Raw genomic sequence first — 24,406 nt, forward strand, 5'->3', positions numbered from 1 at the left:
ATAAAATTGTCTCAACTAATTTTTCTTTGCACGAAAATAGGTCAATTAAGAAAACTAGTACGGGAAGGCCGAACAACAATTTTTTAAATATTCGATAGTGTTTCGTCAACTGGGTTAGACATACGTTAATATATAGAGTTTAGAAACGTAGAGAGAAGGTTGAACAATTGTATACTTACAAAATATGATATATATATATATATATACACAGAGAGAAAGGGTCTTAAAATAAAAATTAAAAATTCAGACCCATTTCATTAAATTTTGACCCAGTACGTTGCACCCTACTCTTATCTCCCCGACACACTTCTTCTTTTTAGCAAAAGATCCGTACATAATACATACATATGCAAACAAAACAACCAATACTCCATTCTTAGATTACCGATTCATCAAAATTATACATAATAACACTAATATAAAAACATAAATCAACGATTTACACACAAAGTTCACCAACACTTCAGAAATTTAACTGAACTTCATATTTTATATAACACAAATGACTAAAATATCAGTTAACGTTTAAATCACTAATTTTTCTTACACAAATTACTAATGTATGCTATAGAAATCACTGATTTATTTTGTAAACATTACTAAAAATTGATATCGAGTTATCATATATTATACACATTCATTATACCACTATTGTCTATCTCACCATCACCGTCACCTCCAATTAATTCTCCATCGTTATCGTGCAACATTCATAACCTCAAGTAGAAATCACAAAATACAACTATTAAATAATATTACTATGTGTAAAGAGAGATGCGGAAGAGAGACCATCAATTTTTTTTAAAGAATATGGAGGGAGGAAGGTGAGAAAAATGGAGGAAAAATGGAGGGCAACTAATGGGATGGCGATGGATTGCGATGGTGAGGAATAATGGAGGTAGTGGGGCGATGGCGGTGGTAGCAGGCTGGGAGTAGGGGTGAACAAAAAACCGATCAAACCGCAGAATCGACTGAACCCGCCCCTTATTTTGGTCGATGGAGCCGAAATATCTAAAATCCGAAGTTTAATTGTTTTAATTTTTTGTCAACCCGAATATAATGGGTTAGGTCAAGATACAAAAAATTTAAACCCTTATTAAACCAACCCAACCCGAATTTATAATTATAGTATTATTATTTAAAATTTTAATTAAATTATTTATTGTAATAAATAATATATTCGAAATAAAATTATTATTTTACGGATAACACACCACAAGTTATTGATTTTAAACTAGAAGAGTGCACGATACGTATAGTATCCAATAATATTTATCTTATGTTAAATTATGGGGTACATTTCAACTTTTAATTAAATTTATTTGTAATTTTGACTCCTAAAAATATTTAAGTAATTTTATTCGAGTTTTAACCCGAACCAACCCGAACCAATGTATAAAGGATAAGGTTGGGTTGAAAATAATTTTTTTTGGTTAACGGGTTCAATTTTTTAAAAACCGAATTAATTGGGTTGGTTCGATTTATTAGAGCTAAAGCCCGGTCAACCCGACCCGCGTTCACCCCTAATTGGTAGGGTCAATGACGGTGTTTTGGAATTTGGGGGAGGAGTCGGGGCTTTGGGTTACAGTAAAGTGAATATATATATATGGGGCTGTTCAAATAAAAATAACCTTATAATAAAAATTAGAAATTAGCTTAATTCTTTTTAATTAAAATGGCCCAACCCATTAAAAAATAAACGTTTGATATACATACAAAAATAGTAACACCATTTCATCTCTGATCACCATCTTCATCTTCCATCACAACTAGTCAGTCAAACCCACCATCTCCGAACTACCTCCGTCATCATCTCCGATCTACCTTTGTCTGCCACCATGACCTAAAACTAAACTTTCTGATCCATATTCAATCAATATTTATATTACATAAATCAGTAACTTATATAATATGTAATGATGAGATGATCGGAGTTGAATGTATAGGCCGCAAAGATGTAGGTGAGTAAAGTTTTGAATGATTACTGTGAAATAGGAGGGAGATATATTAAATATATAATCATTGACAATTGTAAACAACAACCAATAACTTTTAATGAAACTCACCAGATCTGAAATTTGAACATGATATATGAACATAAATATCATATTTTACGAAATAATTCACCAGATTCACACTTTAATCACCAAATCATACGACGACAATCACTAATTTGTATAACACAAATCACCGGCTTGTATTATAAAGATTACCGAACAATATATACGAGATATATACATGAGCATGTATTTTCTATATAGATTGATGATATCGTCAATCTTGTTGGCCAGAGAAGTTAGTGATCTACTGCAATTGGAGGTATATTTAATTTATTAAGAAGGAGAAGTGAAGGAGGTGAGTAGGTGGATTTAATCAGAGATGAAGAATGGATGACGGGGAAAATAGGTGAAAAGTTGGGGAGAGATATACAACAGCAGACTAGTTGGATGTCGGATTTAAAAACAAAACTTAACGTTTGACAGGAAAAATCAAATTAAATATGGAGGGAAAGTCTCTGAAACCCCGGGACATTGGCTTCCGCCAACAGTGAACTACTTTAAGGATCGCATCCCGCGCATATTCTACATTATAGCCTGCAACTGATTCAGCTTCCGCTTATTGGAGATCAAACGGAGCTCGATTCGTTTCTGCTAGACGAGAAATAAAGCGCCTCGTCTAAGAAAGAGAGGTCATCTCTTAGAATTTGATGAAATTGTTTCAGGTTGGTAAGACCATGATCGGGATTCTCTAAGCCATAGTCTATGGTAGGGTGCAGATTAGTTGGATGTTGTGCTTTTAAGGAGGCCATTAGATTAGATTGATCTAATGACTTAGATTAGTTTCTAGTTTTTACTTAAGTTTAGTTTATATTTGATCATTTTCTATATATATATATATATATGAGGCTACCGAATAGAAACTAAAAATCAAATTATTTTTTTTAAAATTACTTCGAAATATAACACATATGGTATGCAAATCGATCGTTGAGAGATGGAGAAAAATACAATGAAGTCGGATTTTAAAAATAATTATCGTTTGACGGGAAAAATCAAATTAAAAACGAAGGGAAAAAGCTAAAATAGTGTGTTGGAGGGTGCAGATTTAGGGTGTGGTGCTTTTAGTGAGACCATTAAATTAGATTGATCCAATGGCTTAGAATAGTTTATAGTTTCTATTTGATCATTCCCCTATATATATATATATATAAGGCTGTTCCACTAGAAATATCCTTATAATGAAAATTAGAACTTAAAATAAAAAATTTCTAAATCACGTCGAAATATAGCACATATGGTAGGCAAATCGATCGTTGAGAGATGGAGAATAATACAATGAAGTCGGATTAAAAAAACATATTATTGTTTGACGGGAAAAATCAAATTAAGAACGAAGGGGAAAAACTGAGATTAAGTGTGGGAGGGTGTAGTTTAATTATGTGTGTTGCATGTAGGGAGGCCATTAGATTAGATTGATCTAAGGGTGTAGATTAGTTTCTAGTTTTCATTTTAAACTTTATTTCATTTGAACAAATGCCTATATATATATATATATACAATTTAGAATAGAAACTAGAAACCAAATAAATTTTTTTCAAAAATTACTTCAAAATATAACACATATGGTATGCAAATCGATCGTTGAGAGACGTAGAAAAATATAGTGAAATCGGATTTTAAAAAAAATTACGGTTTGACGGGAAAAATCAAATTAAAAACGGAGTTAAAAACCTGAAATTAAGTGTGGGAGGGTGTAGAGTAGTAGGGTGCAGAGTAGTAGGGTGGGGTGATTTAGGGGGGGCCGTTAGATTAGGTTGATCTAAGAGCATCTCCAAGGGTAAAACATGGTTTGCAAAAATTTTATTGAACTCCGGTGACATTAACTATAACCATTAGTTATATTCATAATATTATTCTTTTTATTAATTATATATATAAATAAATAAGTTTAATTATTTATTTTTTTTGAAAAGGAGTTTAAATAATTATATTTTATATTAGTGGAAATAAAATAATATATTTAATAAAAAGATATTTATTATAATATTATAACATTTTTATATTTATATCAATATTTTAAAGTAAACATTATAAAATAAAAATGAGTAATTATTATGAACATTACTTACATACAAAATAAAATATATGACTAAAACATATATTAATATATCAGAATTTTTATAAATTTAGTTAACAATAAATTATTTATCACACTTAATATTACATAACATTTTTTTTATAAATAAACATACATATATACATCTATACATATAATAATTATGAAGATATATACAACATTTTGATGATGATATATACATCATTTTCATATTATAATATTATATATTTAAATCTTAAACATGTTATAAAAAATTATAGATAATAAAATTTAGAATAAAATTTAGGTTAGATTAGGGTTAATATAGGCAGGAGATGACGTGGAGTATTATAGATGATAGGTCAACAAATGTGGCGTGCTTGTTTTTGGTTATCTAAAATTATACCTAACAGGACTTCCCCTTGGAGTGTTCCATTTTTTACATGTTAGGTATAATAGGGTGACATGTAGATATTATACATAACAGGTGAGGAGCGTTGAATATGCTCTAATGGCTTAGATTAATTCCTAGTTTCTATTTTAATTTTAGTTTGTATTTGATCATTCCCCTATATAATGATCAAATACAAACTAAAATTAAAATAGAAACTAGGAACTAATCTAAGTCGTTAGATCAACCTAATCTAAGCCGTTAGATCAACCTAATCTAACGGTCCCCCTAAATCACCCCACACAACTACTATGTACCCTCCCACACCCAATTTCAGCTTTTTCCCTCCGTTTTTAATTTGATTTTTCTCGTCAAACCGTAAGTTTTTTTAAATCCGATTTCACTGTATTTTTCTACATCTCTCAACGATCAATTTGCATACCATATGTGTTATATTTCGAAGTAATTTTTTTAAAAAAATATTTGAATTCTAGTCACTAATCTAAATTGGTTTATATTGGAGTAGCCCTATATATATATATATATATATATATATGAGAATGATCAAATACAAACCAAATTTAAAATAGAAACTCAGAACTAATCTCAACCATTTGATCAACTTGATCTAATGCCCCCCTAAATGCACCTCACCCAACTACTCTGCACCATCCCACACCCAATTTCAGCTTTTCCCCTCCATTTTTAATTTGATTTTTCCCGTCAAACCGTAACTTTTTTTTAAATCCGATTTCACTGTATTTTTCTACATCTCTCAACGATCGATTTGCATACCATATATGTTATATTTTGAAATAATTTAAAAAAAAATTATTTATTTTCTAGTTTATATTTTAAAATTGGTTTTTTATTAGAGTAGCCCTATATATATATTGGGTCTTACTCCATTGAGAACCTTTTTTTTGGTGAGATATGAGATCTAATCTCAACCATAAAAAATTAAATCTATTTTTAATCTAGACCATGCATTTAAATCTAATCATCTTCTCCAACCTTCATTTCTTCCATCTTCTTCTTTCTACTTACCACCCACCACCACCTCAAACATCCAGCAACCACCATTTTTGGCCACCACCACCACCGGCGACCACCACCACCTCCGACGACCACAAGAAAATCACCAGCGTCAAATAAAAAATCACCACCATCAAATAAAAATCACCACCGAAAAATCAAAAATCACCCCCAAAAATGAAAAATCACCGTCGTCCAACAAAAATCACCACACTCAGCCACTATTTCTCTCTACCAGATCCCACCACCAGCTTCATTCATCACCTCCGACAACCAACATCATAACAAAATCACCACAAATAAACTATAAACACTACAACCATCACACCACCTCCTACAAAATCACCAAAATCAACACAAACATCATAAAACTCAACAAAACTTAATGGAAATAACTCGATCAATAATATAGAATCACCAAGTAATTACCAGGTTGTATAAAATCATAAACACTGAATGAAAGTATGAGAAAAATCAAATCGTGTTACTAGATTTAGATGAGAGTTCAATTAATCGGAGTTTCATCGGAAAAAATCGGGTCGGAGTTTCGAGAGCGAATCTGAGAGTGTTTTGGTAGCAGAAATGGCGGAGCAAGTGGTGACAGAATAGTTGGAGTGGTATTTGGCGGAGTTAGTGGAGGAGAGGAAGAGGGGGGGGGGGAAGGAGGGAGAGAGAGATGATGACGACGATGAACAGATTTGCGCTTACAGCTGGCGGAGTGCGGCAGTGGACGGCGGCATGAGTTTGGGCAACGGAGGTAGTGGGTGCAGGCAGGTGGTTATGGTGGGTGGAGAGAAAATAGGGTATAGGTGAGAGATGAAGTAAAAAAAATGTATATTTTAAGATATTAAATGTGTGGCTATGATTTAATTGGGATAAATAATATATGGCTGGGATTAGATCTCAGTTCTCATATTAGTGGAAGTTCTCATTTGAGCAAATCCCTATATATATCCCAACTATTTTTTAGCAAACCATAGAGTCGAGAAATGCATTATACCAAGCATGCAACCAGACTACATACAATACATATTATTTTCTACACAAATTTGCACCACCTAATCATATTTCTTCACATGTATGCACTGATTCACACAACATTATATTTGATATGAACTAAAATTTTATAATACAATAGCATTAGATGTTAAAGTAGTCAATGGGCCCGCAAGGGTTGGCTCAGTTGGTTAAAGAGGGGATAACTATTCTCTTGGTCACAAGTTCGAATCCCACGGGAGGAGAATTTATGCTTATGCCTCCTGAGTCAGAGCATGTCGTTTAAATGCAGTTTAACTTGGTTCACGTGATTTGCAGGCTATTGCGTGAACCCGTAGGATTTACCCGGTGCGCACCCAAAGGGTAGCGGCTGCGGGTTACCTACGATAAAAAAAAAGTAGTCAATGGAAAAAGTTAAAAACTAAAGAACACGAGGAACCAATAAATATAGGTGAAAATTACACAATTCAGATAATGCTTGTTTTCAGGGTGAAACCCGACCATTATATGATTTTTTTGGACACAATTTTCTGGTTAAGTGTTGTCTAAACGAGTCGAGTCCGAGCTAGACATGCAAAATGTTCGGCTCGACTCGTTTATTCATCCTAGTTTATTTTCATGTTCAAAATCGACTCGTTTAAGAAAACGAGTAGCGCTGAATTCACCTAAATAAGTCAATATCGAGTTTTGTTCATGAAAAGATCTGTTTATTTACAAGCCCGCAAACATTAAATATTATATCATTTAAATATTAAATTTTATTCGAAAAAATTAGAAAATTTTACATCCTATAGATAATTTGTTGATTTATGTAGCAAATAGTATTTCCCATAAAATATACAGATTATATAGCATTTAGATATTTTAATAATTAAGAATATTTGTTCAGATTTTTCAAATTAATATAAGAAATTCATCCATTTTTTATACGAATTAAACTCAATCCGAATCAAATACGAATAAAATTCTATCTTAAATAAAATTATATCTTAAATATTGGACCTACACAAATTACAATTAGTATCGAAAAATCTTTAATTCAAAGATGACATTTATCCAAAATATCTATTATAACCAGAATCATCAATGACTGAAAAAAAAACTGAAACACTATAAAATATTTCATTACTAAAAAGTCTAAACAATTATTGGGTATAAGCTGTTTCGAGTGATATTTTTACTACACTTCAAATAAAATTTAAGTACTATACATTTATTTTCTAACAAAACATGTATTAAAGTTTTTTAAAAATAAAAGTAACTTTTTTTTTGTCTTTTTTCATGATAAAATTTAAGAACAAATTTTTTATATAACTTTAATGTCAATATTGTTTTTCCTATTTTCTAATTTTTAAATATATTTTCACTTATTTTTAAAATTGAAAGCTAAAAAACTGATAATTAGACCACCTTAAGTGACTCTAAATGATAACTTGTTGAGTTCGGCGAACAAAATGATATATGGCTCCATTTCAGTGACCTGTTTAATATTAAACACACCGAAAATATCACAAAAATACTTGATGTTATATAATGAATATCATTCTGAAACTCTGTGCATTCCAAATTAAAATCATAAATATATTTTATTATCCAACACTTTGAGAAATACACTATCACATGTGTATTGTAGTGCTTATCACTTACAAAAATTGACGACGATAATGATTCTGGTACGAAGTTGAAAAATCAGAAGGATTTTAAATCACCCATAAAAAATACTTTTTCTTTTGATATAAAAAATATTATGTATTCTATATTCAAACTTTAGAACTTTATATTTTACAATTTATTTTCCTTTTCGTAAAGGATATATAAATATAATTGTATGTCATGAATAATTGCAAACTTAAGTTTCTGGTTTCATCCTATTTCTTCCACATTCAGCTTGCATAATTAAGAAATGTAGAAATTTCATTACAAAACGATTTTTTTTATTTAACATCTAACGTCCAAAGTGACAGTCAACAAGTATTTTAATGACTACTAGAGAATGGTCCATGTCTCGCACGAGCTATAATGTTAATTATCAGTAAGTGATGAGAAAATGTATTAATAAAAGTATTTCAATGATTAGTAATAAATTATTATTTGCATTAATTATAAACTTTATCCGATTCGAGTCGAGTTACCGAATTCGAGCCGAGTCCAAGCTAAACAAGCCGAGTCCGAGCCCATGTTTGGCTCGACTCGTTTATTCATCGAGCTTATTTTGATGTTCGAGACCGGTTCGTTTAAGGAAACGAGTGGCGTCGAGTGTACTTTAACAAGACAATACCAAGTTTTATTTATGAACGTCTTTGTTCATTTGCAGGCCTCCAAACATTAAATATTATATCATTTAAATATTAAATATTATACAAAAAAATTAGAAAATTTTACATCCTTCAGATAATTTGTTAATTTATGTACCAAATAGTATTTCCCATGAAATATACAGATTATAAATCATAAGTTATGTTCTATGGAGTCACCTATTTACTTGGAGTCCTTGGAATCCATGACCGACCAATTTGAACTAAGGGGGTGTATTCATTTCAGATTTTAAAGGATTGAAAATAATCCATAAATTTTAAAAGATTTTCACTGATTTTAATTGTTCGTGGATTTTGTCGGAGTTGATAAAAAAATCTAGCAGATCAGTCTTGCTGATTTTGTGAAGTTTTCCTGAAATCCTTCAAAATCTCATGTATTTTAAAGAGATTTCAAAAGATTAAAAATGAACTAGCAAATCCATCAAAATCCACCACTTTTTCAAATAAAAAAAAATCCACCGACTTTTGAATACCATCAGATTTTGATGGATTTTTAAAAATCCAAATTGAATACCGCCAGATTTGAGTCAACTTTTTAAAATTTAAATTGAATACACTTAGATTTTAATAAACTTTTTCTAATCTCTATTGAATATCATCAGATTTTAAAGGATTTTTTAAAATCCAAATTGAAAACCTCTTGATTTCAGAAATCCAAAAAAATCCTTTAAAATATACACCCCTCTTAAAAAATTGTCCAATTACTCAAAATTTAACTTAATAATGACGTTACTAAAAGTAAAAAACGCTTACAGCTTTTAATTACACGACTCTTCTCTTCAACTCTCTTTTTTATTAGTGACCACGTCCGTTAAACTATCCAAATCTGTGTATAAATTAGGGTTACATGAGAAGAAAATAATACAACAACCCTCTCGCCCTCCCAAAGAATACATCTAATGGCCTCCTCTAAGAACATATCTTGCTTGCCATCAGATTTATTGGTGCTTGCATTCTGCAAACTTGAAGTACAGCATATCATCCGATGCACTTCTGTTTGCAAATCATGGCATCATATTATAAACACTCCTTCTTTTGCAAAAACCCATCTCACCTATTAAAAAGCCTCCTCCAATAGTAAGAGGTACATACTGCATCAAGATTCTAAGTCATGCACGTTACTTACTGATATTAAGCCAGTTCTTGATTGTGCTAAACAATTTAGAATATACTTTAGTCCCGAATTATTCGAGGATGGTGTTGACATTAGTGATGCATGTAATCTGAGGATTCATGGGATCTCGGATGGCTTGTTATGTATTTCTGATGATGGAACTGGAACCTACAATCCTTTTCGGGGGTATTGTGTTGGTGATGATCTGTATCTGGTGAACCCGATTTGTAGGAGAGTCAAAAAGCTCCCGGAACTTAAAGATTCTAAAGAAGATGGGATTGTCACGAAGGGTGGTGTGTGTTTTGGATATCACGATAACGATTATAAGGTGATAGCAGTGACTTGTGTTGATCGTAAATATGTTGTTTCTGTTTACGGATTGACTAGTAATTGCTGGAATGTTATAGATACTAACTGTTACTATGAGCACAAAATTGAAGGCCGGCTTGATGGTTTTTGTGTTATGCAACCTACTAAGTTTGTGGACGGTATTGCATATATGATTATCGATTTATGTAGGAGAAGGCCGATATCAAATGCAACCCCGCCACTGACAGTATGTTTTGATTTAAGAGATGAGACTATTCAAGAGTTCAAGTGTCCGGATGAATATTTTCTTGGACATAATGTTGAATATACTATGGAAGCATGTGGAGAAACGATAGCTGTTATGGTGTGTGATACTTATCCTGGAAATCTAGCCATGTTGATTTTAAATCGAGACAAATGTTCATCAAAATAACCTTGGGAAAAGAAGGTTGTTACTAAATTGAAAGAAGCTCGTGATCATCCTAATGATATAGGCTTAGCTCGATCTGATCCTCTTCCTGTAGGTTTTATATATAATGATAATCAATATATGGTAATGACGTCTTTCATGTATCCAAATGGGGTGCAGACAGCTTTCTTTTTGTACGACTTGGAATCTGATGAGGTTACGGAGTATCATTCTCCACAAGATTATCCAGACTATTGCTGCAAAATAGATTCTGCTTGTGTAGAGAACCTTCTTCTACTCAATGAAGACTGCGTAGATCCTTTTGTGGACATGGAGATGGAGCTGGAGATGGAGATGGAGATGGAGTACTCTAACTGCGGTTCTATGTTGTTTACATTGAATTATGATCTGAATAAGAATGGAAGAAAACGAAAGAGGTGAAAGAAAAGAGGCAAGAGGACAGAGTGAGAAAAGTGAGAAGGTAAAATCTTCTATGCAGATTTTTTTTTATACAAAAACTTAATTGGCAACTGAAAAGTATCTACTCTGAGTCTTGATAAACCACTAATGTACTTCTTTTATGTGTCACTATTCAGTTATAAGAAACACAAAAATTCTAAATTTCATTAGCTCCATCGTTTTAGACAGAGATTTCTGAATTAGGCACATGTTAAAGCTCTCATACCACTTTAGGTCTTGCACATGTTAGTATCACATTGTTAGTTTTTGGTCAAGTGCACAAATTTCTTCTTTATACATTGCGGTGGTGTCAGTTCAGAGATTCTTTGTTTGCTCAAAAGTGAGCCTTTAGCTTGTCTTACAATTTGCCTGTTTATCCAATACTGAGCTAGTGTTCATATTTCAACTAGTTACAAATAAGATAACTGATTTTCCTTATCTTCAGGTGCAGCTGCAGGTGTCCAGTTCTTTGCTTTTTCGCGTACTGCAATAGTCTCCTTTTGCTGTTGGGATTAAAAAATAACGGAGATGATCATATGCATTTTTTTTTGTGTTTTTGTGTTTGTTTTCTTCCCCGTCTGTTCCTTGTTGGTTATTGTTACTACCTTCAATTTGATAAAAGACTCGAAAATTTAGTATTTCTGTTTATATTTTGAGTAGACAAACACGAAAGAATAGGACAGAAACTATTATGAATGCTTAAATTTTAATGGATATTTAGAATAATAGTGTAAAAATAAAGGATTAGGGTTTGATAAAATTGAAACAGGAACTAGCAAATATAAATCAAGCCTTTACAAAGAAAAGTATTTGCCAACAGATATTTTGATAGATCTCTTCTGCAGAACAGAAGTGAAGTCCCTCGTACCATATGCAGTTCTGTTTGAAAACCAGAGCATCATATTATTGAACAGTTCTTCCTGCGATAAAGCTCATCTCACCTATTAAAAAACCTCCAATGCAAAAGGTACATACTATATCAAGATTTTGCATCATGCACATTATTTACTGATTGTGAGCCACTTTTCGTTGGTACTAAGCAATGTCCTGAATTATTCGAGAGAGATATTGACAGAGGTTATGCATGTGCCCTGCATAATATGGTTGCAAGTCGTAGTCATTTTGTATCTTGCTTTGCTCGATTTTAGTTTCAAGTAAACATATGCTTGAATGTGCTTTGTTTAGTGCAATGGTTAATAATGACCGAATCAGGGCTAACTAGACAGTACAGTTCCTATACATGTAAGAGAAAAATCTCTTATGAAACAGTTCATGTTCCATCTTCTCCTTATATGTGCTGTGGATGGTCTTAAGAATTTGAACAGTAAATAATAGAACATTTACTTGTGTATTACAACTTCTCTGATCACCCTCTTTCTAGCAATCCCATTTTATGGTTAGAGAATTTTTTCTCCCCTTTGTTATATTATTGATACATGTGTCTACTTCCAGGCACTGGTTTAAGTTTTAGACTAGTTGAGTTCTTGAAATGCTGCACAGTGCACACACAAGTAGTTGTCTCATGTCTGTTTTACGTGTGATGAGCAGTGTTGTAAAAAGCGCATATCGGACCTAAGCGGTGAGGTCACCTAAAGCGAGCGCTTAAGCGGTTTTAAAAACGGACGCTTAATCGGATTATAAATAAATAAATAAATATGTATATATTAAAAGTAATGAGTATTTTTTAAATAAAGAGATAACATTCACGTATTATAATAAATCAATAAAATAATCATTCACAAAGTCATAATCAACTTAAAAAATACAAGTAACATTTAAAAATATCAAATTATACCTTTTTTAAAAATAAGATTTATTTTTTTCTAATTATTTTTAATTCCCCTTTTAATTGGTCAAAAACCGCTTAATCGGTCAAAATCCGCTTAATTCCGCTTAAACCCGCTTAAATTTATTAAACGCTTAAATATCCGATTTTGCACTAATCCAAGCACTTTGATCTCCGATTCCGCTTAAGCCCCCGCTTAAGCGTCCGCTTAATGCGCTTCCTCCGATTCCGCTTAAGCGTCCGCTTAATGCGCTTACCGGTGATAAGTATAAAATCATAGAACACTCTTTCGTGTGGTTAGCTAACAATTTCTATTGTAGCTTGACGAAAGTGATGCTTAAGATGATCCTATCGAGCAATAACTAATTAAAGGGAAACTCTGATAATCACTAATACCAAGTCATGTAATTAAGCTGCCCTTAAAGCGTAAATCTAGCTGTTTGGCTGGTTGACAGACACCTAGTTACATCTTTAAAGAACTATAAGTTCAAGTCAATGCTTCCTTAAAGCGTAAATCTAGCTGTTTGGCTGGTTGACAGAGACACATAGTTACATCTTTATAGAACTATAAGCTCAAGTCAATGCTTCATCTTATGAACCAGGGAGTATGATATAGGCCGCGCTGAACATTTAAAGTTCAGAATGGAAGATAATTAATCTAAACTTGTATCGAATTCATGCTGTGATTCGTTGCTCGTATGGCCAATAAGCTAATAAGAACTTCAGCTCATCTTGAATTGTAAAACAAAGAAAAAGGAATGGTACATTACAAAATAACATAAAAACAGATTCATCGGAAAAGTAACTGAATCAAAAACCAGATCGGATCATTTTTGTTAAACAGTATAAGATCATGTTCGGGTCTTGCTCTACCACCTTAAGATTTTAGATGAGCTGGTTACTTAACAATTTTTATTCTCAACGGAAATAAATAGTGCCAACATAAAACACTAGAGACTCTAGTAAGGCACCTCCTCCTCCACCTGACCACAATCAGCAATCACCACACATCTTATATTTCCACAGTTTTCGATAGCCTGAACCACATCCATGCCCTCTACAATCTTCCCAAACGCAGCACGTTTCCCGTCCCAATAGCTTTGCTCAGAGAGGCAAATGAAGAAGCCTGAGTTACACTTATCACTCTGAAACCTTCCCATTGACAAAGTTCCCTTGTGGTGTTTGTTCACGTAGCTCTCATCGTCGAAGTCTGCCCCGTAAATCGACTCCTGATTGCCAAAAGCCCAGATATATGCTCCTGAAGATAACTGGTGAAAATGCTGTCCCTTGTAGTGCAAAGGCTTGCCAGACTTTCCATTTCCCTTTTCTCCTGTACAGAGTGCCCGAAAATTTTCAGCTGATTTTGGAGTTGTGTCTGCGAAAAGCTCGAAAACAATGCGACCTGCTGCTGCACCAGCAATTTCTATATCCATGAACACCTTTGGGTTTTCCATGTTCCCTTTCTTTCTCTCTGTTTTTCTATCAAGTTGTGTGTTCATAGAAACTAAAAAAGTACTAGCATTTATAGGCACCCTGCATGATATGGTTGCTTGAGGTACCAAGAGACGTGCTTGCTTAGTGGTAGACCGACTTTCGAATTTTCCGCCACGGTGCATACAATAAGCGCGAAATTTTTATAAGTTTAAGTTAATCTGACTGGTTCATTCTTTTTAATAGTGATGGAACCCTTTGCATCCACAAAAAAAATACTAATCAAAATATCCAAAATTTATAAATTTTCGTAGTTATTGTGTGTTCATGAAAGAAAAAATTGTTAATAATTACGCAATTTAAAATATATTAAAATGTAATGCATGTGTAATGTAAATTCAACATTCTAAACATACAAGTGCAATGAAATAATTAGAGTGATAACGAGTTATCTTATGTTGAGATAATTCGAGTGATAACGGTTTTAATTTATTTTAGACGGAGGGTTCAACGGTTTTAATTTATTTTAGACGGAGGGTTCAACTAAACGTATCAGTTTCATAGGATAGTAAGAATTTTACTTGCAATTGAGAATTTATCTAAAATCATCGATGAAGCATTCGACACATGAAATATAAGAAATAATTATGATTCAATAAAAAAAATTGATAAATTTTTATATTTCTCATTTTAGCTTGTATATTTAGTGGTTTTTTTGTTAGAACTAGACACATTAAAGATATTATAAAAAAGTTGTTAGAAATGAATTCAACCGATCAAGATCAGAATAACATTTAATAATGATAAATAGGCTGGCCTGTTTGGTTGTTAGACTAGTTGACATTGGAATTATTTAATTGTTAAATTCGATATTGTATTGATTGATTAATGACATCAGCATGTCTCGCTTAGTATACGTCATCAGGCATGACATGTCAGACCTTCACATGATATGAAGTGAATGTGTCGGTAGGGACGATAATATCTGACACGACCTGAAACCTAATCCGATTCGATTCATAATCCGATTTACTAAAAAAAAATTCGAAAGTGAACCGAACACGACCCACACACACAAACTGAAAGTGGCCTGAAATGACCCGTTATTAAGAATTTCATTCATTTTTACTTAAAAGTTTATTTTCATTTATTTTAGATAATTTTAACTTGACCCGAAATTACCCCTTACAGACACGACCCGAAACCGAATTGCCACCCCTAAATGTGCAGAAGAAAAAGGTTGTTAAGTGTAAAGGCCATCTTTTTTAGTAGGAAAAAGTATAGAATGAGAAAATGATACTGACAAACTGATTAATTTGACTTGCTGAATCCAAAATTTTACTCATTAATAAATCTCACATGCAATCGCATAAATCGCATATCAATTGAGGTAACAATGAGGAAAAATCCAAAATATAGCTACCTTAGTATAACAGTCCACTGATACCCATGGTTCATCTTTAACAACATTAGTCTCTTAATAAACACAGCTCACATGTTATGACATAGAAAACATCATAATTACATTATCAGCTCTTGAAGAAAGCTTTTAAGCTAGAATCAGGAACTTCTTCCTAGCAAACTATATTCGATGAAATGCTAAATTACGAAACTAGTAACTTTTCTGGTTGATATTTTTCAGTAATCGAGAGATCCCACGGAGGCAATCCCATTGCTCAAATTTCTCGACTCCTGTTGGCTCGGATAGTTGTCACAGTTATTGCCGGAGAGCCTTTGAACTGGAACTGAGTTCAGAAGCTCTAGACCTTGTTTACCCATCTCCTGCACTTCTTGCGGTGAGAGGATCTTGATACACCAGACACTGTTAACAAACTCCCTGGAATGCATAAACATGATATACACTTAAAGTTAACCAATAATGTTCTTGTTTGCAACATCTACTTATTAAAAAGCCAATCAAGATACTTAAGCATAACAGTGCAACCTTAGGATGCAAATGCTTACATAATTTACGTTGAGAAGTTACTTAAGCATAAGAGTGCAAATGCTTACATAATGCTCATTCATTATGGATAAAAATACCGTTTGCAAGTTGTACAGTTTATTATGTTTTGTATTCCGATATACATAGTATCTGACAATTGTATGTCTGTGCAATGTAGTACATAGTACTAAAAAGTTTGCTTAATCTCCAAAATTTAAAAGCTAGTATAACTTATGGTAATGCAACTTTTACATTATAGATGCTTAGCAAAAAAAAAAGGTTTAACATTATAGACAAGAACTTACGGCCAGGGGTCATCACCGAGGAGAAGAACATCATTCTCCCGGTCAACAAATACAAGCTGCCAGCCTGATCTCAAAGGATCCTCCAATTGGCCTTCAAGGCCAAACATATGAGCAAGCTCACTACGCAGTTCAATGTAACTGCTGAATTTGGCTATGTCTAGCGACCGACCGAAGGACCCTGACTTGTACACCTGACAGGAATTGCTAGCGTTAAGATGCAATAGTGACAACCTTAACAGAAAGCAGTAGTACGCATGATATGTGATATAATCTAGAGTCCTTGGATAAATGATGGAAAATTACCTTAACAAAAGTTGATGGTGTATCTTCTGGTACCAGATTTTCATGAGACTGCAGAAAATTGGTTTCATCGATACAACTGGAAGCTTTCATTGATGGATTGAGTGAAAAGTCAACGCCTGCAGTACTCATGTAATTGGAGGAAGTGAAAGGTACAGTTGTGGAATCTCCATCACCACCAATTCCTCCAAGACCTGATATCCCATTTTGCACAAGGAGGGATGTTGAATCTATATTAACCCCAAACAGAAGACGCCTCTGAGAATCATTGTCCTCATCTTGATCAATTGAGCAATCCCTACCAGAGTATGGTAGCATTGAAAAAGCATTATGAGTAATGTTAGTCTGAAGGGATTCTAGCTGCTCCATCTGTGGTAAAAAACTTTGTGATACTCCGGATGATAAAAGAGGATCAACTGCTACTCGTTTTGGTGGCCATCCTGCTGAAGTCAATAGGGCAGGAGACCTAGAAAAATTAAGATGGGAATTTTCATCTTGCGCAGATGAACCAGTAAAATTATGCAGGGGAGATACAACAGGACTGGTGACAGGGTTCCCATTTGAGTCTGAAAAACTCTGCTGTTGCATGGATGTGTATTTATCCAAGGATGGTGACTGAGCTTGAGAAGAGAAGTGAGTAACGAGAGGACCGACCACGGAAACTTTCTGATCATCAATAAGTTGGTGTTGCTGAGATGTTACAGGTTGTTGCTGTTGATGCTGCTGTTGTTGCTGAAGCTGCTGCTGATGCTGAAGCTGCTGTTGCTGCTGCTGCTGATGCTGATGCTGTTGTTTCTGATGCTGCAGCTGATTACCGAATGAATTCTGGTGCTGCAACTGTTGCTGAAGGTGCGACTGACTTTGAGCTTGGGACTGATTTTCCCCTCCACTGTAAAGAAATGAAGCTCCAGGCTGCGACTGTTGTAACATCTGATTATGTTGTAACATCGTGTAAGGAACACCTTGAGTTTGCTGGAACTGCACAGCTGATGGATTAGGATGTTTAGAAGCATCAACAGACCTCATCTCCTGAAGCGCAGCAGCAGCCATAGCCTGGTATATATCAGAAGTTTGCATGCCAAGCATCGAAGAATCAACTCTTGGCTGCATCCAAGGTGTTACTCCAATCCCTTGAAAGTTAAGTGACTGGAATGCTTGGTCTCCATTATCCCCACGGAGCCACATAAGTGGGGAATTCATACCTAGACCATCATCCTTCATCCCTGCATGCAACAGCGAATACCAGTTATTATAGTAACTCGGGATAAATAAGTGATAGTAAAAAAATGAGGTTGTAGAAACTTTCCATAGCAGTACAAGAGTATATGTTTTAAAGAGTGTTTAAGGAGTACAGAGTGGAAAAGAGTACAAGGCGGATGAAAGAATGTAATCATGAGTTGTATCATATCTATTATGATAAAGACTGAATAAACTTGCCGTTAAATGAGGGCAATCCTGGTGGCCAAGGGCGCTTGAGTCTGAGGGGAAATGGGGAGGGATACATTGGGAATGTTGTTAGAGGTTCAATTTCCCAGAGGGATACCCTTGGCTGTCTCTCCCCGGCTGTAGACTCATCCCAGCCAACCTGAGTTTACCATGTAAATTTCATGCCAATGTTACTAAATAAATGCAAGGACAGGAAGAAAAACTAGCAAAATCTTCAGCTCTAATATACAAACAGACCTTTACTGAACGCCAATGTGAGTTTTGCCACCGAACAGTATCCAAGTCGCTTATACCAGTAATTGTGCCCATATAGCTGCAATGGGCCAAGTACATTAAGTACTTTTTAACTAAGTATATAATATCAACTAGAAACAAAACAAAATGCTGAATGGATTTTTTAGACTTTATTGGTACTTGCTTAAATAAGCTATTTTGCTCATGTGAAACGTTTGAAAACACTCGAATGGGTCTCAACACTCATAATTGCAATTATAAACTTAATGTCTTAAACTTGTCATTAATTAATATATACTTAGCACTTGCAAATATTACATTAGTTTAAGAAAAAATTTAGTTAATAACTAAAATTACATAAATAGTATACAGAATCTTCTACAACCTGTAGTAGTGACATTAAGTTTACCATCACAAGTCTTAAGATCTTATACTAACGTTAACATTTTTCCTACTAGACATTTAGTAACCGGAGTCAACTTGACAGAATAGCTAGGGTAACTCCTTTACAAAAAAGCCTCGAACACCCGTGTGATACTTGACCCAACTCGCAACAATCCTAATAATGCATTTGTATCATACTAGCATGAGTAGGGCCATTTGACTACCTCCAACATAGTGTCGCATATCAGGAACATGCTAGGCCAGATACCACCCTTGAGAATTCATAGTAAACTGACAATTTCTTGTTATGGTATCTCATTGTTCAAAACTTCAAACTACAACCCTTTAACAGTAGATTAATCTAATAAAGCAAGAAAGCACGGATTTTTAAATTTTATGACATATTCGACATACATGCGTCATATAGTAAGAGACTAGTGCCCCTAAACAATTTTAGTTCTTAATAATATCCATTAAAGCCTAATATAAATGTCAGAATTATTTTAAAGTGATTTATGTTATAATAATTAATGGAGTAGCCTAGTGTCCGGACTTTGCAAGGCATTACCATGTGTCTTCTCTTTGCATTTGTTTACTTGTTACCTTATCATGTAATACTTCTCTACTAGATTAATCTATTGAAAAAAAAGACCCAGCCAATAGATTTGAAATTTAAGAACTGATTAAAGAGGTAAACTGCAGATGAAAACTCTACTGGCTTGTATAAGAGTTTGAAACATACCGACGGACACTTGATTCTTCTGTTTCAAAAAGCATCCGAAAGCGCATGCCAACAGAAACTCTAGTATGATAAACTGCTTTAACATACTTGGCAAGAGGTATGACAAATTCTGATGGGCAGGCCCTAAATAAAAAATGAAATTGAGACATAAGAACGATTCTACATTGACAGAGTAACCAAATATGCAACCCAACGCACCGTGGATTATAAAATATGGTGAAACGACTGTTAGTGGAAGCAGCATGAGCTGCGGCAGCAAGAAGGCCCAAGTGCATACTGTCACATGATAATACTGAAGAAGGCATAACAGTTTGTGGCCGAATAGCTCGTCGAATGCCTAGAAACAATTGATTCTTTTCATTCCTGGAGTAAGAGAAAGAACTAAGCAATTTGGTCCCATCTCAGCTATTAATTATAAGTTCTATCTAAAAGATAGATAACACAGCGCTAACTATATTCTATAAAGATAATTTCACAATAGATTAAAAGAAAGCAAGTTTTTTTCAGTGATATTGTATGTAAATCATTGAAATCAAACATTACAAGTGAAGATATTGCATGATTTAATGCACTGATTGGATAAGAAGTAAACACTCATAATAAACTTGTTGGTCCAAGCCTCCAACCTAACATAAGAATGATAGCTTACCATATAAACAAGACAGAATCACCTGCAACAAGCCTCTTTGCACTTACAAACACACTCCATCCTGTTGTAAGTAAATGCCTCTTCGGTTGGCCTGTAATAAGAACAAAAGTTTCTAAGAAATATAATGCCTTGTACTCATCATAATAACCCGGGCAGAGACTTAATTTTAAGTCCATTTAATTACAAGCTCAGGTCTTCAGCAGGCCAACAAAATCAAAGATTGTGATAAGGACATCAAAGTTGAGTTTTCCGGTAAGTATGATATCAGAGGTACGGACTTGAAAAAATTAGAAAAGGTTGACGCTACTTATTCTGATGCTTCCTGTAAAAGTAAGTTAAAAATAATACTCACCACGAAATATGTGTCTAAACTTCCATTCATTTTCATGTAGATCCCTCGCAATCAACTCTTGGGCAGGAGGCTGCTGGGAAAAATCCTGTAAAGAAAAACATGGTCTTAATTACAAGGCAGTTGATGAAGGGAAATCTCAACCAAAGAAAATAGCTATATAATTTAAGACTGGAGAAGCCAAAAACTGCACCAAGGGGGGGAAAACTTTTTCTGCTGCACGGCGAGGGACTGAAAAACCACCATGAGTACTTGTGTCACTCGCGGTCAATGTTTTGCAAAAATAATTGGTCGGCTGTTTGTTGTGGGCAGCCAAGTCAGCTGGAAGAAATGGTTCCTTTTGCTCTTCCTACATATTTGGATGGTTATGAGGAAAACATATCAAGAAATAAAACAAATAGATGAAGAAAACATAGATAAAGTTGCATACTGAATTTAGTGGTTGCAAAGTCATCTGAGCATAAACCTCATCTGTCTCTGCATCAGCCTGCAAGTGAAAAATCAGGACTCTGGGATACAAGGGCTAGCAATCGGAGAAGAATAACAAGTACTCCGTTCCATTTTGTTAGCCGTTTAAGAAATTTTCTCACTGATTAAAGAGAGGTCATTACAACACATTTAAAATTAAATATTGAGAAATAGCAGATAAAAAAAAGAAATAAAAGTATACGGTAAAAAAGAAAACATGCATTATACATCAAAAGTAGACAATGACATACATTGTGGAATACCAAAAGTAGTCTAAAACAACTATCACTATGGAATAGAGAGAGTATTAGCCTGCTTACATGCATAGTTATGTTGTGTAGCTGGCAGATGAGTTGTGGTGGCAAGTTTGGATGATTAGGGATATGAGCATCCACTTCTCTGTTTGTTGATGCAACAACCTACACAAAGATTTGAAATGAGTAATTGTAACCTATATGCTGCATTACAAAACTAAATTCAGCCATTTATATTGATAAACCATTTTAATCAACACACTAGCAGAAGTGAACGTCAACAGAAGATTTAAACAGGCACAAAAAATATGCTCTATGACTTCTCATCAGATGTTACACGTTTAAACTTCTGTCTTACATTCAAGTGCAACTCCTTAGTTCAAGGCAAGAATATTATGAGGAGACTACGAATGTTACTAGAGCATAGCAGGATCTTTTTACATGCTTTAGCCTACTCGGAAATACAATATCAGTGTTTGATATTTAGTAGAGCTACTGCTTACCCTTAAACATAGATACAGTAAATACATAAAAGAATGAAGAGTTCAGAAAGATTATATCAGAAAAAAACCTGTTCGCTATGACCCTGAGGAAAATATACCACCCGGCTTCCAACAGCAGGAAGGGAAACAAGAGGTCCGGCACACGCATGCCAAAGTTCAGAATTTAGACAAGTTTTTTCACCTGAAAATTGGAGGAGAAACGGTAAATGTTAAAGAAGCACCTGCTGTAGGTTGCAAATTGATAATAAAATCACATATGGAAACCTCTACCAAACTATTTTACAGTATATCATAATGAAAAAGAAGTCTAACAGCTACTAACATTCAACAAAAAAATTGCACACGTCATAATTTTCATTGCTGAGAAAAGAAGATTACCCTCAAAACCAAAGAACATGTTAAAGACAGAAACCAAAGTTTACAGATATCATCTATATCAAATGAAAAGATCAAAACTAATTTGGACACAAAGGTCTAAACAAGCATTCTGAGAACAATTATAGCTTACATTATAGAAAACACACAGGGGGAGAGTGAGAGAGATATGAAGGGGGAGAGAGGGGAACAGAGAGAGGGGGGAGGGGGAGAGAGGGAGGGAGGGAGAGAGAGAGAGAGAGAGAGAGAGAGAGAGAGAGAGGCGAGAGAGAGAGAGAGAGAGAGGAGAGAGAGAGAGGGATAGAGAAAGAGGGGGAGAGAGGGGGGGGGGGAGACACAGAGAGAGAGAGAGAGAGAGAGAGAGAGAGAGAGAGAGAGAGGCATATATACCTTCAGGTGACTGCCTATTGAAACTTGCAGAAGATAACCTCATATTTGCAGATGCAACACCCTGAACCCAAAATCAAACCCACAAATCAAGATCAAAACAAATTACTAAATCCAACAATTGAGTACAAATTCCCCCATAAACCAATCCCAAAGTGCTTCACAGACTCTTCCTTCCCTTCTTTCTCACCCAAAACCAACATAATCACTTTCTCTTAACCTCCACAATAACCCCCAATGTAACAAATATCAAAACCAACAAAACCACCTAAAACTATATAAAGACTCCAACTTTATAAAATGCTGATCTTCACCAAAACCACAAACACACAAATTCCAAAGAAAGTTTCAATCTTTATCACATTTCAGCTCAATCTTGAAACCCCACAAGCCAAAAATCCAATTACAACCAACACAACCCTCAGATCTCAAATCTTGAACTTCAAGAACACTAAAAACACCTTTTAAAACAAACCCAAAAAAGCTCAGATCTTTACTCTCTCAAAGCACAGACCTTTACACAAAACAATGATCAAGAACTTCAAATAAGTACTATTTCAGTACATGGGTATGGGTGAAAATTGATAGAGATTGAAGCTAGAAAAGCTAGCTGGGGCTTTTAGCAACAGGTTTTTCAAACTGGGAAAAATGGGGAAAAGGTACTAGTAATGAAAGAAGAGAGAGATGGGTGTGGAAGCTTGTGCCTTTAATGCTCTCCTTCTACTTTTTCTATCACTGTTTCTATATTTTCCCTTACTGTATCTTTCCATTTTCTATCTGTAATTATAATAATACTACAAGTACATTTTTATACCGCCATTATTTTCTCTTTTACGGAGTACAACTTTACGGAGGGACGGAACCTCTAGGTGATTCAAAAATTTAAATTTAATTTATCAAACGATTTCAAATTCATGATGAATTTCAGCACTCATCCAAATTGTTTTAATTCAAATTATATGTATATATTATATTACAAAATTTTATGTTAAATCATTTAATCTTAAATTTAATGTGGAAGCTCTATTAGCTACTTACATTCATTTATTTTTATCTTATGCATTTGATGTACTTTTTATTAAGTATTTCATGTACTTTTATTTGAAATTTAATGAAATATGTTTTTCTCTTTATAATTAATTTTATTTAAAAAATATATTTTATCAAATATTAATTACATACTATTATTAATTAAATAATTAAAAAGTCAAAAATCAATTTGAAATCCAATAAACTAAATATATGAAGTACTAAACTATTATTTTATATTAAATAAAATTTGGATCAGTTAATAGTGTTGATCCAAATTTATATCAGTATTGTCCACCGATCAAAATTTAGATCAACATTTGAATCACGACTGCTGAAAAATTTGATCCAAATTTAGTTCACCATTTAAATCACAGCGACAAAAAAAATTGGAAATCTGCCACAAATTTGGATGTTTAGATCATTGTTGCAGTTGTCTTGAGAAATTTAGATTTTTAAGTAAAATTTAGATTTTTATATATGTCATTTAACTTTTAAACACGTACTTTAAGTCTTTGACCACATCATTAAAAATAATTTCTAATTTTTTTTGTGAATAAAAATATATAACTAAAACTTAATTACAAAAAAATCTAAAAAATATTATTTTATATATGCAGTCAAAGAATTTGAAATTGTATGTAAAAAAATCAAACTAATATGCAAAAAAATAGACGGAGTATTAAAGTAGCATTA

General features: G+C 33.7%; 2 protein-coding genes across 3 annotated transcripts; both read right to left on the bottom strand.

The window, feature by feature from the left end:
* Positions 1–13,620: 13,620 nt before the first annotated feature.
* Positions 13,621–14,419, bottom strand: LOC141697785 (peptidyl-prolyl cis-trans isomerase-like). The gene has a single exon (XM_074502332.1). The coding sequence runs from the start codon at positions 14,406–14,408 to the stop codon at positions 13,869–13,871; it is 540 nt and encodes a 179-aa protein (XP_074358433.1). The 5' UTR covers positions 14,409–14,419; the 3' UTR covers positions 13,621–13,868.
* Positions 14,420–15,742: 1,323 nt separating this feature from the next.
* On the bottom strand, positions 15,743–23,444 carry LOC141697950 (auxin response factor 6-like). Of its 2 annotated transcripts, XM_074502524.1 has the most exons (14): positions 22,685–23,443; positions 21,988–22,100; positions 21,483–21,581; positions 21,125–21,181; positions 20,888–21,043; positions 20,698–20,782; positions 20,346–20,436; positions 19,895–20,059; positions 19,697–19,819; positions 18,574–18,649; positions 18,328–18,475; positions 16,894–18,113; positions 16,591–16,781; positions 15,743–16,177 (listed from the first exon to the last, which is right to left on the bottom strand). In XM_074502524.1, the coding sequence occupies exons 1-14, from the start codon at positions 22,725–22,727 to the stop codon at positions 15,979–15,981; spliced, it is 2,766 nt and encodes a 921-aa protein (XP_074358625.1). In that variant the 5' UTR covers positions 22,728–23,443; the 3' UTR covers positions 15,743–15,978. The 2 variants fall into 2 exon arrangements, with proteins under 2 accessions (XP_074358625.1, XP_074358624.1); XM_074502523.1 differs by having other exon boundaries at positions 19,697–20,059; positions 22,685–23,444.
* Between the last annotated feature and the right edge of the window lie 962 nt (positions 23,445–24,406).

This window comes from Apium graveolens, chromosome 11 (assembly GCF_009905375.1).
Source record: "Apium graveolens cultivar Ventura chromosome 11, ASM990537v1, whole genome shotgun sequence".
NCBI lineage: Eukaryota > Viridiplantae > Streptophyta > Magnoliopsida > Apiales > Apiaceae > Apium > Apium graveolens.